General features: G+C 31.3%; 2 protein-coding genes across 3 annotated transcripts in view; one reads left to right on the forward strand and one right to left on the reverse strand.

The window, feature by feature from the left end:
• Positions 1–1,795: 1,795 nt before the first annotated feature.
• On the reverse strand, positions 1,796–13,675 carry LOC118190634 (uncharacterized). Its single transcript, XM_035361384.2, has 2 exons — positions 12,623–13,675; positions 1,796–2,296 (listed from the first exon to the last, which is right to left on the reverse strand). Exons 1-2 carry the CDS (start codon positions 13,526–13,528, stop codon positions 1,913–1,915), a joined length of 1,290 nt encoding a protein of 429 aa, XP_035217275.1. The 5' UTR covers positions 13,529–13,675; the 3' UTR covers positions 1,796–1,912.
• Positions 13,676–13,929: 254 nt separating this feature from the next.
• The window catches only part of LOC118190633 (uncharacterized), a 35,078-nt gene continuing 33,733 nt past the window's right edge, over positions 13,930–15,274 (forward strand). The window contains exon 1 of one of the 2 annotated variants that reach the window (XM_035361381.2): positions 13,930–13,958. In XM_035361381.2, coding sequence (XP_035217272.1) covers positions 13,945–13,958 — 14 coding nt within the window. In that variant the 5' untranslated portion in view covers positions 13,930–13,944. Of the gene's footprint in view, positions 13,959–13,997; positions 14,446–15,274 lie in introns of those variants that run through there. The other variant, XM_035361382.2, reaches the window with a different exon arrangement.

Consider the following 15,274-nt stretch of genomic DNA (forward strand, 5'->3'; position numbering starts at 1 on the left):
GCCTTTATACATTTTTTGCAGCAATTCCACTTTTTGTTTGATGGACATCGAAACATGCTTTCGCTTTGTAGATCCTTTGGCAGCTCCAGAATCAGAAATTCTTTTTGACATAATCGAAAGTTCAAGCTTACTTTTATAAAATTGCTCTACTAGTCTGCAAAAAATAATAAGCCGGATCCAATTAGAAGGTTAAGGAACAATGCAATCTGCAACATTAACTGAAATAGATAATTAGATAATTTTAGCTTAGCTTGTACCGTCCGTTATACATTAAACACACATGCGTAAACACATAGCGCTTACGCATGCGTGTTTAATGTATAACATTACTTTCAGAAATGGTTATTTTAAGGAAGTGGTAGACAGAGTTACTGTTTTGAATTTGAAGATAATAGTGCAATAATGTTTAAAATGCTCAAATTAATTTATGAAAATTAGATAAAGAGCGAAGTTACCATAATAAATAAATATTACATTTAATGTGATGGATATTATAAAAAATTAATAATAAGTTAACAACATTTTATGACAAGAAGAGCACATACATGGCTGCAAAGCAGAATTGCTGCAATTTTGTACATCATTAATCATTTCAAATTATATAATATTTGACTTTGGAATAATGGGTGTAATGCTTCATGTTTATGCAAATGAAAACATGTTGTGGATCTACCTTTTATCATTATACTTGTGTCTTCTGAAAATATCTTATTCCAAAAAACATGATAGATATGCGATCTACACAGCAGTGACAACTGATAAGTACACATCAGAGGTTGCTCATAAGTAACTATTCCAATCTATTACCTGTTCCATCAGCATATTCAACTGTTCTTTTTCCCATTCAACAAGTATTAACTCTCTGAACCAGTTACAAAGGAGTATGAGTGCAGTAACAAATCTGATTCTACAGCTTTGAACTGTTGCTTTTAGGATGAATATTCTCTCATCACAATTTTTTTTTTTCCTTTGCAACATTTCATCGGTGGTTACATCAAACAAAAGTGCAGATGTTATGAGTGTATTACGACATCATGCTTATCCATAACTTGTGCTAAATTGCACTGTTTGGTGACAGTTTCATGCTCAGTGGAATAATACATAATTACCTTATATTTATTGAAAAGTGAAATAATGAAAAATTGCTTTTTCGTTCAAGATAGTACAGTTTAAAGAATATGAATAATGGTTAGATTAACATTAGTTTTCTTCCTTATTTTTTAAAATGCAGTCTTTCTCTTCATATATAGATTTATTAAGGGCCTTCTATAATTATGCAGAAATCAGTGAGACAAAAAAACTTGCAATGAAAGTACTCAATCGACACAGCAGTGATCAAGTCATTGAAGGTGAAAATTAAAGTATTATCACAGTAACACTTTAAAAATTATACGCTTTTATACTGAGAAATAATTTCAAATAAAACAGATTTTCTTGATTTGTCTTTTTTTAAGCATATATAAGAGATTGAGGGATTAAATAATTCTTTAAAAAAGTTTAACACCTTAATTGCTGTGTGACCTATTGGTGGATCATAATAGGTTTGTTTTGGGTGGCTCTTGATCCACAGGTAAGCCACAGCAAAATTCACATTTGTGACCGCATGTGCCAGTGGTGGGTCACCTTTTCTGCAGCTTTATAGGGAAATATAAATTTCTTTAGCCTCCAAATCACTCTACTCAAATTAGTCCTGACATGCGTCAGCAATCAACATTTTAATAACTTTTCTGAAATAAATGGAAGCGAATTGAATATAATGAAATATGTTTAGAAAAAAGTGCAAAGAAAACAGACATTTCTTGTAAAATTTAACATGAGTTTATTTACACTTCTAACAGCAGTATAACAAATTACTTAAATTTTAAATAAAACACATTTCAGTGTAATGAATAAAAGCATTATTTATATAACACTAAGTATGCACAGGAATATAACCAAGAGAAAAACCATTAAGAGGTATCTGTGTGTTTTGAATATATTTTGTACTTTCTTTTAGTAATTGACAAATATTTTCAAATGCATTATCACTAACCATGTAAAAATCCACATTAAAGTCATGTTTCCATGAGTGTACTGTGTCACATGATGGTGAACAAATACAATAAAGCACTTTGTACATTTCTTTTGTTTTTAAAAATACTTCAGATACTAAATTTGTTGTGTTTGGTGATTTACTGCATTTATCAGTATCTGAAGATTTACTGTATTTATTGGTATCTGAAGTACCTTTTAAACAGAACTGAGCTACTGTTTGAGAAGTAACCCATAATAGAAGAGAACTATCTTCATTAGCAACCTAGAGGGAGGGAAAAAAGATTAAAACTTTGAGTAATGTTCAATTTTTTTAGTAATGATACAAAATTTATTTAACATCTAAACATGTTTTATCATTAATACTACAAATGCAATGATTATTATCTTAATAGTAAGACAGTCACACAATGCTTAAAATTTTACATTTTGTTAAACTAAAACAGGTTAATAAAATTAAATAAATCAGCACTTGCTTATGACTCAAAGGAAACAGATATAACAATAAAAAAGAAAGCTTTTTACTTTTTTATTTAAAAATATCAAAGACTCATATCTACAGTACATAATTTTTCTTTTTTAACATTTTCTTAATGGGCTTTGATATCAAAAGCTCGCGTTAGCTTTAATGCTTTTGATCAATATAAAAATAAATTAGGTACTCCAGCAATTCATACATATCTTTGAATATTATTAACAATTTCTATATTGTTTTGATAATGATCATTTAGTATTCAGTGTAAATCAAAAGTGAATTTTTTCTACTGATCTGTAATCAGGGCTTAATTTCTAAAATTAGAAGTGCCGGAGCCTTATGGAAGACTGTCAGGAAAGGGGAACAAGAATAAATAAATAATTATTAAAACAATTAAACAATGAATGATTAAAGCAATTAAAAATTAAACAATTATTAAAATCATTAAATAATCAATGATTAAAGTTATTAAATAATTAAAATTAAAAATTAACAAAATGTAAAGAGATAAATTAAAATTTAACAAATGACTTTTGATATAATTTTATAACTGGAAAAAAAAAAAAAAAATTGAGATCAAATTTCTACCAAAAGTTTATTCAATTACGTAAAAGAAGTACCACAGCCTTCTTATTTAGCGCTCTGACTACAATTAAGATTTATTCCAAAAACTAAGAAGTACCGGCACAATTTAAGCTCTGTCTGTAATATTTTATTAAATGATTCTTGAGATGGTAAATTTTATATCTTTCATGAAATATACCTGCTTTACATTAGAAGAGAAATTACACACATTTATTTATAAAAACTAAAGAGCTAAATAAAAAATGCATTTCTATTAATAACAGTTTATTCTAATTCTGATTTAAATTCAAAGTAAGTAAGTATGAAAAATCGTGGGATTTTTATACAAAAGAATTGAAAAGAAACTTTAAGGAACAGTTATAGATCAGTACCTATAAGTTAAGCTAGACATCTTCACAAGACAACTATTTAAACATAGTTAACAGATATAATCTAATTTTAAAACATTTTAAATATCCACTTCTTTTTTTAAATTCAGAAAGCATTTTGTCAGATTTTTGATTTAAAAAAAAAAAAAAAAAAAAGAATACCACCAAACTTGGAAAATTAACAAGCTTGGTGATGAAATATCAAAATTTTATTTATTTATTTATTTTGTATGTGTGTTCTGAAAGCAAAGTAGAAATGTACTAGTTATCAGTATGTACTGTTACTTAAAGTACATAAAAGAAAAGAAGAAAAAGAAATACATTTTGAGTCTTTCAAAGTATTAGGAAAAGAAATGAATCCAGTAATACTATTAATGTTCATAAATGTAGTACAGATCTTATTTTGCATTAATGAATTACTTTTATTTTAAGAAGCTTTTCTTCTCCTTCTAATTTCCATTTCCAGCCAGAATGCAAATTTAAATAATGTATATGCAAAATATTAATGTTAATGTACACTGGATAGATATGCCTATCCTGTTGAAAATTTCACATGAATAACAGACAAATTTCACATTTTAATGGCCAGCCATTTAAACCATTAGAGTGAGCAATAAACCATGTTACATTTAAAAGAAATTAATGTTACTTGTGAGAAAACCACTTGAAATGTTTATCTACCTAGATAATGAGACTTTAGTGCAGAATTTCTTAAGAGAAACTAGCTCTTGTTCCAGAAGAGAAAAACTCCAATTAGTTACAATTAAAACTTTCTTATATTGTCAATGTGAATAGGAAATACCAATACAAATGTTAAACAAATTTTAAAAAGAGTATTTTAAAGATGATAAGTAAGGAAAGATCCTTCTAGCTGCATATGCGATAGGGAGTAAAATATATGTAAAAGGCTTATTGAGTGTGACAAGTGACTGCCACTGATGGTGAATATTTCAAAAATATTGTTCACAGAGTTCCCGTACTAAATATAACATATTGGGAAATGGCAATACAGTACATCAGCAAAATATGTTATTAATATTAGGAGAATTTCTTAAATTTTATCCACTATAGATAGATATGCAGGAGGATGAATTTATTTAATTATATGAGAGATACAGTTGTTTTCCACTTATGAAAGACTTAAATTATTAATTCTTACAACTAAAGAAAGAAATCTGATTGTTTTCACTTTTATGAAGAAACACGAACAGCTTGATATGATCAGCATAAAACAGAAAGTTAATGCATTTTGTTGCAATCTAAAACCTAACACCAAAGAACCGAGCCATTTAGAGGCATAAGAAAAACATACTCTGATGGTACAGAAGTAATAATGATGCTTTCTGAGTATCCTCACCCTAAGTTTCAATATTTGGTAAAACTGCTGCGTTTCTTGCATATTTTTTAGAATACACATGACAACAGCCAACCAACTCATACTAGTGTCACATAGATGCTTGAGTATGTGTGGATTTACATGCTTTATTTAACCATCAGTTTGTGCATCAGTATTTTCTTCACCGGTTGTAAAAATATAAATATTTGTGATATAGACACCTCCCCCCCCTTGTAAAACATTTTATTATTATTTATATCACAGATCATCATTCATGTAAAAGGCATGTAGCCTGTTGAGGCCTTTACCAGTCTATATTTCTTAAGTTCCTAATGGCATAAAGATGAGAAAAAAAAACCCAAACAAGTGAAAGTCTTAAAGCACTGGGTGCGGATCTCATAAGAGAAAGAAGTACGACGCCATCTGTTGACTTCAATAATCTTCAGTAATGGCATATCTTTGGAGTGATGTTCTTATGGCGCCATCTGATGCCACGGGTATTATTTATACCGTGGGAATCGTGGAACATGATGGAGAATACTGGCGTGTAGCCTTTCAGACGTTAACCGGTTAGCATGAAGATACGTGCCCTAAGGCAATGGAAGTATTTATTTTCACAACCATAGCACGCTTCGCCAAAAGTCGAAATCGAAAAGTTCGTGGGAGAACTCCTTTGGCCATGGGAAAAGTAGACATGCCTCATCGCTGAGGGAAAAAATTCCATCATCAGAGCCATCGAGCTGGGAGAGAGGAGCGAAAGCTGAATTCGCCGGGGCCCGTCACGTGGGTGGTCACCCTCCCAAGTACTGACCCCGGGAAGAGCAGCTTGACTGGAGATCGGTAGAATGACCTGAAAGTAGAAGAAAATAAGAAATTAAAGTGGAGGTTTCTTCAACTGCAAGTAAGGTGAAGAGTTAATCTTCATCTTCTGCAAATTTCAGGAGCATAGTGGTCGCTTTGAAGCCAGCAGTAAACTTCTCAAATGTCGACTTCGCCGCTTTTATTGTCTGGATGCTATTGATTATTTCATGGAGGAAACTTCTAATTTTTCTGTCATGTAACCATTCCATTGCCTCTTTGAAGTCGTCAGGTGGGGGTTTTAATCTTTTCTTCAGTTTTTCACTGTAGGGAACCTTCGGGATGGTATTTTCACAGGGTCCTTCAGTCGCATTATTGCTAATGGTTTGCGGGAAATCGACGGCAGTTGGAATGAGTGCTTCTAGTTTGGGCGGATTTTTCTTCTTATTTTCGGTTTTCTCGAATCTTCTTTTATAGACTGGGCATCCTCTGTAAGAACTGACATGTTGTAGACTGCAAAAAATACAGGTTGGTTTATCTTCGGATTTTAGTGGGCATAGCTTACTTCTGTGTTGTTGACCGCATTTGCAGCAGCATTTGGGATTTAGGCAAAGATGTTGGGAATGACCGAATTCTTGGCATCTGAAGCATTGAATTATTCTTCTTTTGGGAGCATAGTTTTCGATTTTTACATTAATACTGAACATATTGTTCTGATGATAAATAGCTTGGCTGGCTGATATTCTCTTTAATTCTAATAAGTAGATCGGGAGTTTAATTATGTTGTCTTCTTGCTTCTTTGAGAATTGTGTCACTTTAATGACGAGGAAGTTTCTTCTGGTTAAGTCTTCATGTATTGCTTCTGTAGCAGTAGTTTCAGGTAGTTTTTTGAGGATCACTTTGATTGGTTTTCTGCTTTCAAGTAGAAAAGAATGGAAAGGTATGCTTCTAGCTTGAAGGATTTTAGTTGTCACTCGGTAGTCATCTACTGTTTTTAAGTTTACATAAAGAAGTTTCGCTTTCATGTCAGCTTCAAATTCATTGCTGCAGGCTTCTATTAATAATTTGTGAACTTTAATCCAGTCTATTAAATTTTGTCGAAACACGATAGGTGGTGGAATTTCATCTTCAATTTTTTCCAAGTCAGACTCCTCTTTATTGTCAAACGATTTTCCGTTGAAATTTCCATCTGGGTGTCTTCAATAGGTTTTTTGGAAGTTTTTAGTGTTGTTATCCATTCTTGTTTATCTTCACGTTTATCGGTTTCGTTCGTCTGATTTTCTGCGCATGAGTTTCCTGGGCTGCAATTACTTTGTGAGTGCTTCTCTGCTAGCCCTCATTGCTTCAATCATTTGTTGTAATTTCGTGCTATTTGTGTGTTCATCATCAGTTTTACTGGAAGATGGGGAGTTTAAATCAGTGTGGTCATTCGTCTTTACTTTTTTGGTCTTGCTTCTCTTTTCTTTCAGTTCCAGCAGGAAGTCCTCTTTCCGTAATGGAAAGGTTTTACTTGAAATCGAAGAAATTTCTGAATCGGCATCACTTGGGTGATAATCAGAATCATTAGAGAGTGTCCTAAAAAAAGACATTTCGGATTACCTGAAGGTAATTTTCGTATATTGTAATCACTAACCGCCTACGGAACTGGGTTAGTATTCTTTCAGATATCGGAGTGTTACCAAAGTACGTGTTGCATGTTCAGCGTCTCATTAATTATATACAAAATAGTAACCTAATATAAGCCAGAAATATACCTACACAAGTTATTTTCACCAAATCAAAAGCCCCTAATGCATTGGTGACTTTTCATTGGCATATGGATAATCAGAATGTATGGTTAGTAACTTCTTCAATAATACCTCTGCATTTCATTAAAAGAGTCATAACTTCATAACCGGTATAACAGACAATTATGCAATGTATCTGTAGTTAAAGCTGCTCAATTCCAGCAGGATTATCATCCAATGATTCCACAACTTTTCTGATATATTCTTCAACTATAGTAGACCACAAAACTTAAGCATGACTAATTTAATGAACAAAACCAACTAAACAATGCAAGAACCTAAATAACTCTGATCAGAGCTAGTACTCCAGACAGCAATATATTTCAAATTTAGGAGTCAAAGAGTTTGCACTGGGATGCAAAAAGTCTGGCATCAGCCTTAGTTCTAATATAGTCAATCCGAAAGAAATCTAAAAAGTGATTGTTAGCAAGAAGCAACTTTTTCTGAAAATAAGCCCTATTGTGATTTTTGGAACATTTTGTAAAATAAGACATCCTCCAAAAATAAGCTCTATCGTGATTTTCGGAACTTTTTATAAAATAAGACATCTCCCGAAAATAATCCCTAGTTAAAATAATGTGACAAAAGAATTCTTTAAAAAATGCTGTTGATTTATTAAGTAATAATATGTTTAGCTTTCCTAATACTCATATTTCAGAGAAATGTTGGAAACAAAATATTCTGAGAAATTAATTGTTTACCTCTACAGTTCGTTTCAAATTAATTCTTGGAATTTATCTTAACCAGTTCGCCATTTGCCCCGAGAGAGATACGTTCACAGGAAAGGCATCGCCATCCGTTAGCATCGGCAGACTCTCGTCGGGGTGAAATTTGGGCTGAACCGTAACCCCCGAGACACATACGACGCAGCGACCTTTTTCCAACCCCCACAGAACGAGTCGAAAATCAAAAGGGGTGATTGATGGGTAAAAAATTCATGGGACAAAATAACTGATAGTGATGTTTCCAATGCATTACGAACAGGCTACTTAAACAAGAAGTATTCATTTAACAATAGCTATATCGCAAGACATGAGAGATTCGAACCAATGATTCAACAGGAAATGGATTTGGATGAAAATCAGAATATAATTCAGAATTTTATTTATGACGATGTTCCAGAACAAGATAACATGACTGTAATTGAATAAATTTAAATTTCTGTATTCTGTGTAAAATAAATATTAAATAAAATTATATAAATATACTTTTATTTTTGCCCTTCCCCGAAAATAAGCCCCAGCGCGAATTTTGGACCCAAAAAGAAAGTAAGACAGTGTCTTATTTTCTGAAAAAGACGGTAGTATTGAGATGTCAAATAACTGTTCTTTAGTCCTCACAAACAAATGACATTCAGGCACTATAATCTGCTACTTTAGAAGAAGCACTTCAAGGTTGACCTTGAAGCTCATAATTATGGCAACTAATAGTCAAACTCTCTTATTTGCTAAAATCCCTTCTATACCATATGTTAAGATCATAAGGGAAGGTACAGTACGACTTTGCAGTGCCCATATTAAGATAACAGTGTAGTAACTGACAGATTTGCTTATGGCCAGTTGTTCAAATTTGCATTATTAAAAAAAAAAAAAAAAAAAAAAAAAAAATGCTACTGAGACACTGTTAAATGTTTTGGTACCTTTTATTATCTGCAACTCCACCAAAATGTCATAAAAAAGTACTCACAAGGCAAATCAGTATTTCAAAAAAATTATGTGGCAAACCATGAAGTTCCAAAAAGTATCTGTGTGACAATCTAGGTATGTGCACAGCATATGCCTTTTTGGCTAATCCACAACAATGAGTTTGGGCAGTTCTATGACTTTTTTTCGTAAAAGCAGATTACAGTTTTCATGGTGAAAGGAACAGTGAAAAAAAAAAAAAAAAGGACTCCTTGAAAAAGGTACGTATTTTTTATTACCAATATTGGTACTACTTTGGTAGATGGTTGCACGGATTTTTGGCGATTTACGTTGGTGCAATTTTTACAAACGTCAGCCATCTTGAAAAACGCTGTTTTTACGCATAGTGCAGTATTCGAAACTTTAAAAAAAAAAAAAAATTTGAAAATGTCGTTTTTTAAGATGGCAGGCAAGTGTAAATAGTAATCATTATATGAGTATAAAATACTCATAGTAAGGTTATTATTACTTTCATATAATTAGTTTAAAATAAATAGTATTTAGATTAAAATATTACTGAAATTGAATATCGAATAAAAAACCATCATACCAACATTTAAAAGAATTAGAATATTATTAAATTCAAATACTTTAAAATACGTTATATAGAATATAATTAACATTAAAACATATGTACAATAATTATCTCAGCAATTTTTGAAAATAGTGTATTAATTTTTTTAACAAAAATTGAAGTATAGAATTATAAAATAAAAAAAAAATATGTACTTACATTTTTTGAGTCATTTAACATGTTGTTTATTGATAAGTACTACAAAAAAAATCGGAATCGTAATTTAAATAACATCTTTGAAGGAATTCGAAGATATGAATTAAATTTTAAAATGACGCGGAAACACACAAATTGTCAGTAACCAATCAGGGAGCTGATTACAGCTCGTTAATGTACAAATATTCTATAACCAGAGAGCTTATTACATCACGCCTAGAATTAAAATTACATCCACAACATAAAATTTCATAAAATATGATAAGCAATAAAATTTTTATTTCAAATAAAAATGCAAAATTAAATTGATTTTTAATATTTAGAAGCCATAAATAATATTTAAAACACGGAATGGTACTTTTCCGTTTCGCCGGCGCAAATCTCGCCAAGCAGACTTTATTGGCGACATCATACATTATACACACAAAAAATATTAAAAAAATTTTAGTCCTCAGAATTCTTTTTTTGAAGGCATAAACATTTTAATATCGCTTAAAATTTTATAAAAAGCCAATAAATAAAGACAATAAATTTATAAAAAGACATTAATTTAAGAATTTACTATGCTTTCATGGTTCAACATCCTGTTTCGCTGGTGCATATCACGTGAACCCAAGCGATCTCATCTCACGTATACTACTCTACAAAAATATAATGCTCTCAGTAATTATCTACATTAATTTCAAGTTAAATCTTAATTTGGAACACAAGTTTAAATGCAAGAAATACTTCAATTCGTACGAATAGCTTACTCAGAAATTATGTAAAACTGCAGTGCTTTACTTCGCTAATGCATTCTCATTAGAATTGATGAATTTAACCCTTGACTTTACTTTTTCTATATTTTCGGCTTCGGGTAAGCGCTGTGATTGCATCTTAATTGATTTAATTGCCGAAAATGGCCTTAGACATAAAACTGAACTATTTGAATGAGGCGTAAAAGGTTACCAGCGAGAATATTCCGTTTGGCATCGGTTGTACCATTATTGGCGTCTTTATCGCTTGCGCCGGCGAAACGGAAAAGTACCCACGGAATTTATGCATAATAAAACACACTATTTTTTAAATAAAATGACAACAAAGTATCGGTTACCATAAATAACTTATCCAGCAATGGGTTTACCATAAGTTGTATTACTCGCCAAAAGAAAACTGCCAAAAATCCGTGCAACCGTCTACCAAAGTAGCACCTTTCTTTCTTATTAACTGATTGCTGTATGGAATTTTTGGTTACAGTACATTGAAGGGTGCCCCTTATGTTATTGTTTCATTTATGGTAACTTGAGTAGTTGAATGTTACGGAAGCCCTATTATGATGTAATCAGTTGTGGGATTGTCATAAATCACGGGAAAAAGATTTGTAAGGGCATGTGGTGTGCGTTGGTTAGGAATTACATTGCTTGTTTTGTGGTTTAGACGGTAGAATGATGAATCTAGTAAGATTAATTTGAAGTTTCTGTACGAATTGAAACGAAAGGGAAAAAGTGCATTAATTGACTGGTGTGTAAATGAAAGTTTACTTAGTAGTCATTATAACGTCCTGTTTTGTAGGAAGGAAATGCGTATGGTTGAACGTCGGAGAATACCGTCACTATGGAGGATATTTTTTACTCTTAATTTTTGTGAATTTATGCGGCAAAGCCAATATATGGATTCTAGTTCTAATTTTAGGAAGTTTTTAGATGCTGTTAAGAAATTTTGTATACCACAGACTGAAGGACTCAGAAATTTCTAAATAAGGTAAGTGGATAATTGCTTTGTATAGTGCTTAGATGCATAAGATGAATTTCCTTTTTTATATTATTTTATTGTTTGATTTAAAATGTAGTTTATTGAGATTATGTATTTTTTTGGCTTTACTGTAGAATTGGGTGTTCCTTTGACTTTCTAAGTGAAAATTGACCGATGTGCACATGGATAAAGTAAAGAGAGTGCGTAATGTGAACACATCAGCTTGATAAAAATTTAGTTATCGAGTCTGTGAATACTCTTCAAAAATGTAAATAAGTTTGTATCGAGACTTTCTTGGGTGGGAGGGCGAAAAATTAGAGAGTACCAATACTTTTCTAATCTTACCAAAACTATTCTAATTTCTAATCTTACTAAACTTTTCTTAATAAAAAAATTAAACTTGCACACTCATTTTCAAATTTAGAAATATTCATATTTCAATTATTTTGATTAAAAAATAATAATTCTTAATTTTTTTTTCATAGGGAATTAGGGGATGAGAATTAAGGTTTGGTTTATTTGATCATAACAAGGTACTAGAAGTAGTCCCCAACCTTTTTATCCCTATGAGCACTTTCTAGAATACCTGTAGAACGGTGGCACCATTTACTTTTTAAAGTCAATTTATAGTTGGGTAGAGTTAATAATTCTTACACACAAAAAAAAGAGATTGGTCACATTTTGCTTTGTGCTGATATCTGTGTTGGATGCAATTTCTATTTAATTAAAAATGGGAAAACTCTCCCATAGAATTTTATTGAAAACTAAAATATTTTTACTGTGATCACACAGCAACATGCACATATTAAACGATCGGCGGGCGCCATGGTGCCAGCAGGCATAGTGTTAGGAACCCCTGCACTAAAAGTTATTTCCCTAAGGGAAAGAGATGCCTTTGTGGAGGACTGTCAAGGGAAAACTGACTCGTATAAGCATTAAACATGGAGAAAAAAACAGGAAAACGGCCATGAGGACAGCTCATTTGCCAGGATATGAACCCCGGGCTGAACTACCAGTGTTCAACGACTTTCTCATTCATCCGCTGGTGGGCAGAAAGCTAAAGATTCAACATCTTAAGAAAATGTAGATCAATACTTACTTTATTCTGAAGATACAATTTGCAAGAGAATGATGATTTCAAAGTACTTTCAATATGTTTTACAATTGAAAAGGTTGGAATTTCATTTCTGTAGTTAACAACTGAATGTGTTGATGAGGCTACAGCATGAAATTTTATTTTATCATTAAAAAATTTCGTAAATTCTGAATTACTCTTAATTCCATGTTCTGTGCAAATTGAAGAACATTTAAGACATTTATATTCTTCATGATCCTTTTTGGAATATAACCTATCTACTGTTGAATTCTGCAAATGAAAATACATCTGAGAAATATACAAAACATTAGATAAGACAGTGCCATGATTTTCAGGATGCTTATGGCAAAACCAGGTTTCAGATAATTCTGAGTATTCACCAGGAAATTCTTCAATGCTTTTGAATGTCAAAGGCTGAGAAGATAAAACAGTATTGCAGTTAGTACACAAAATGTTATATGGTACATTCGGTATAACTTCCTTTTTGAAATATTCTAATATGCTTGGGCTTAGATCGGAATCCAAAGCGATAGCTTTAAGAACAACATCAGATGAAATTTGCAAACGAAACGCTGCTTCTAAAACTAGATCGCTATTAGAAATATCGTCTTGTAAAATATCTTGCAATTTAAAGCTACTCTTTACACACACTGCTCCATCTTCAGTTTCTACTTTAACAGTGGAATTTTTTTGTTGCTCTAAGCAATTAAATGTCATTGGAATAAAAAAGTTCGAAGGGGTAACTATATTTATTTGTTTGCATAATAAAGAATCGTCAAAAAGTGAAATAAGTAAACTATAAGAATTTACTTCGATTTCCATTCTATAGACTGAATTTTTAACAGTATACTTGACACAACACTGAGCTGATAAGATATTACGATGAATATCAATTACAATTGAGAACATGTTGAGAAACGCCACAAATGTGATACACTAGAAAAACAAATTCGCTCTTAAATGTTTTTGATTTATCCTTGGCTTATAACATAAATTTTAAATTCAAGCGCAGACATTAAACGTACCGCAACCTCTGATGCCAAATCTGCCGCTAAAACATCTTTGACAAACATCTCTGCACAACTGGTCGAAATGCTAAATATTACAAAACTATTTCTGCGCGACTTGTCGGGCATTTCCTTGTGTAAAAATTGTGTCTTAATTTATTCATATTCCTCGAGTAGGTTAGTAAAATTACTGACTTTACTTCTTCGAGATCAACATGAACTGCAAAACGTTTAATTTTTTTTATTGATGTGTAACGATTAAATTTCGATAGCAAAACCATTCAATATCGATAAGTTTCAACTCATTGTTCGCTGTGCATGGTGGTCCTCAGGTGAGTTCCCGGCGTTCATTGTAAATTTTTCCCAACATTCTTGATGCTTCAACGTAGCCGAACGAAGGGCTCATTGGATAATCGGATGGTCGAAGGCGATCGAGAAATTTATTTTGTTACCTTAAATATATTTTATATAAATTAGACTTGTAGATTAGTTTCATATTTAAAATTACTGATGGAGAAATACTTCATATCAGTCATTAGTCGCCATCTTGATGTGAAATATGCTTTATAAATAACATGCTTCTTTCTTATTTTCTGAGCAAAATCTTTTAAATGTGTAACTTTTTTAATAGAAGTTTATGTTAAAACAATATGGCTTCAAACATTAATGTTAAGAGTATAAATGGATTAAAAGTGGTGAAACATCTCCTTGTTTGGTATGTCTGTCGTATTTGTGAGCTAAATAAATTTAAGCGTAAATTGACACCACTGCTTTTACGCTGCTGTCAACGAATTGGCGCAACGTTCATGCACATGGCTTGTAAGGATTTATTCATTTCAATAATTTTGCTATTAATTTTTTCAAATTTAGAATGTAAATAAGACATGCACTTTTAATATCCTGTTATAGTATTACATCATCTTTGCTACGAACTTTCTATGACAGTTATTAAAAACACTTTGGAGTTAATGGCAGTATTTTTCGGTTAGTTCAGATACTGAATAAACTTTTATTTTTTTATTACTATTTCATTTACTTTGTGTTCATGACTTAGTTCCCCATATTATTATTTGTATCTGTACAGCATTTAGTATAAATGTATTACTTCATCGCTGAAAATTTTTCGCAGCTTGGAGAATTAGATGCGGTTTGAATGTTAAGCATATATTATCGTAGCTTTACTTTTAGAATTTAATGTAGAAATTCTATTTCTTTAACTAAAGTTATAAGCTTATTTATAAATATATAAATTATGTTAAAATTATCAGAATATGAATGTGCAGAGTTAAAATTTAAAAAAAAAAGACGGATAATTTGATAGTTATCTTTAATTTCTTTTCCAAATCGTAACAATTATATGTATTTCTAGAAATATCTGCTTGTACTAATTAACATGGAAAAATATGCATAATGTACATGCTAATTTTAATATGCTGTTATCTTTATTTTTTTATTTAGATTTTCTTTTATCTAACAGTAGCACAGTATTTTATGAAATGACACTGTCGTGTGTAGAAAATAACATTGAAAGTTCTTGCTCATTTTTTTTAAGAAGACTTAAAAAGCATTATTATTTATAGTTTTAGTTTCATTGTGAATTTTTATCTTTTTATTTTCTGCATATTGTTGCAAGTTATTATATTATATT

The sequence above is a fragment of the Stegodyphus dumicola genome, chromosome 11 (genome assembly GCF_044657685.1).
Source record: "Stegodyphus dumicola isolate Sdum_Otavi_A_Nest chromosome 11, ASM4465768v1".
In the NCBI taxonomy this organism is placed as follows: Eukaryota; Metazoa; Arthropoda; class Arachnida; order Araneae; family Eresidae; genus Stegodyphus; species Stegodyphus dumicola.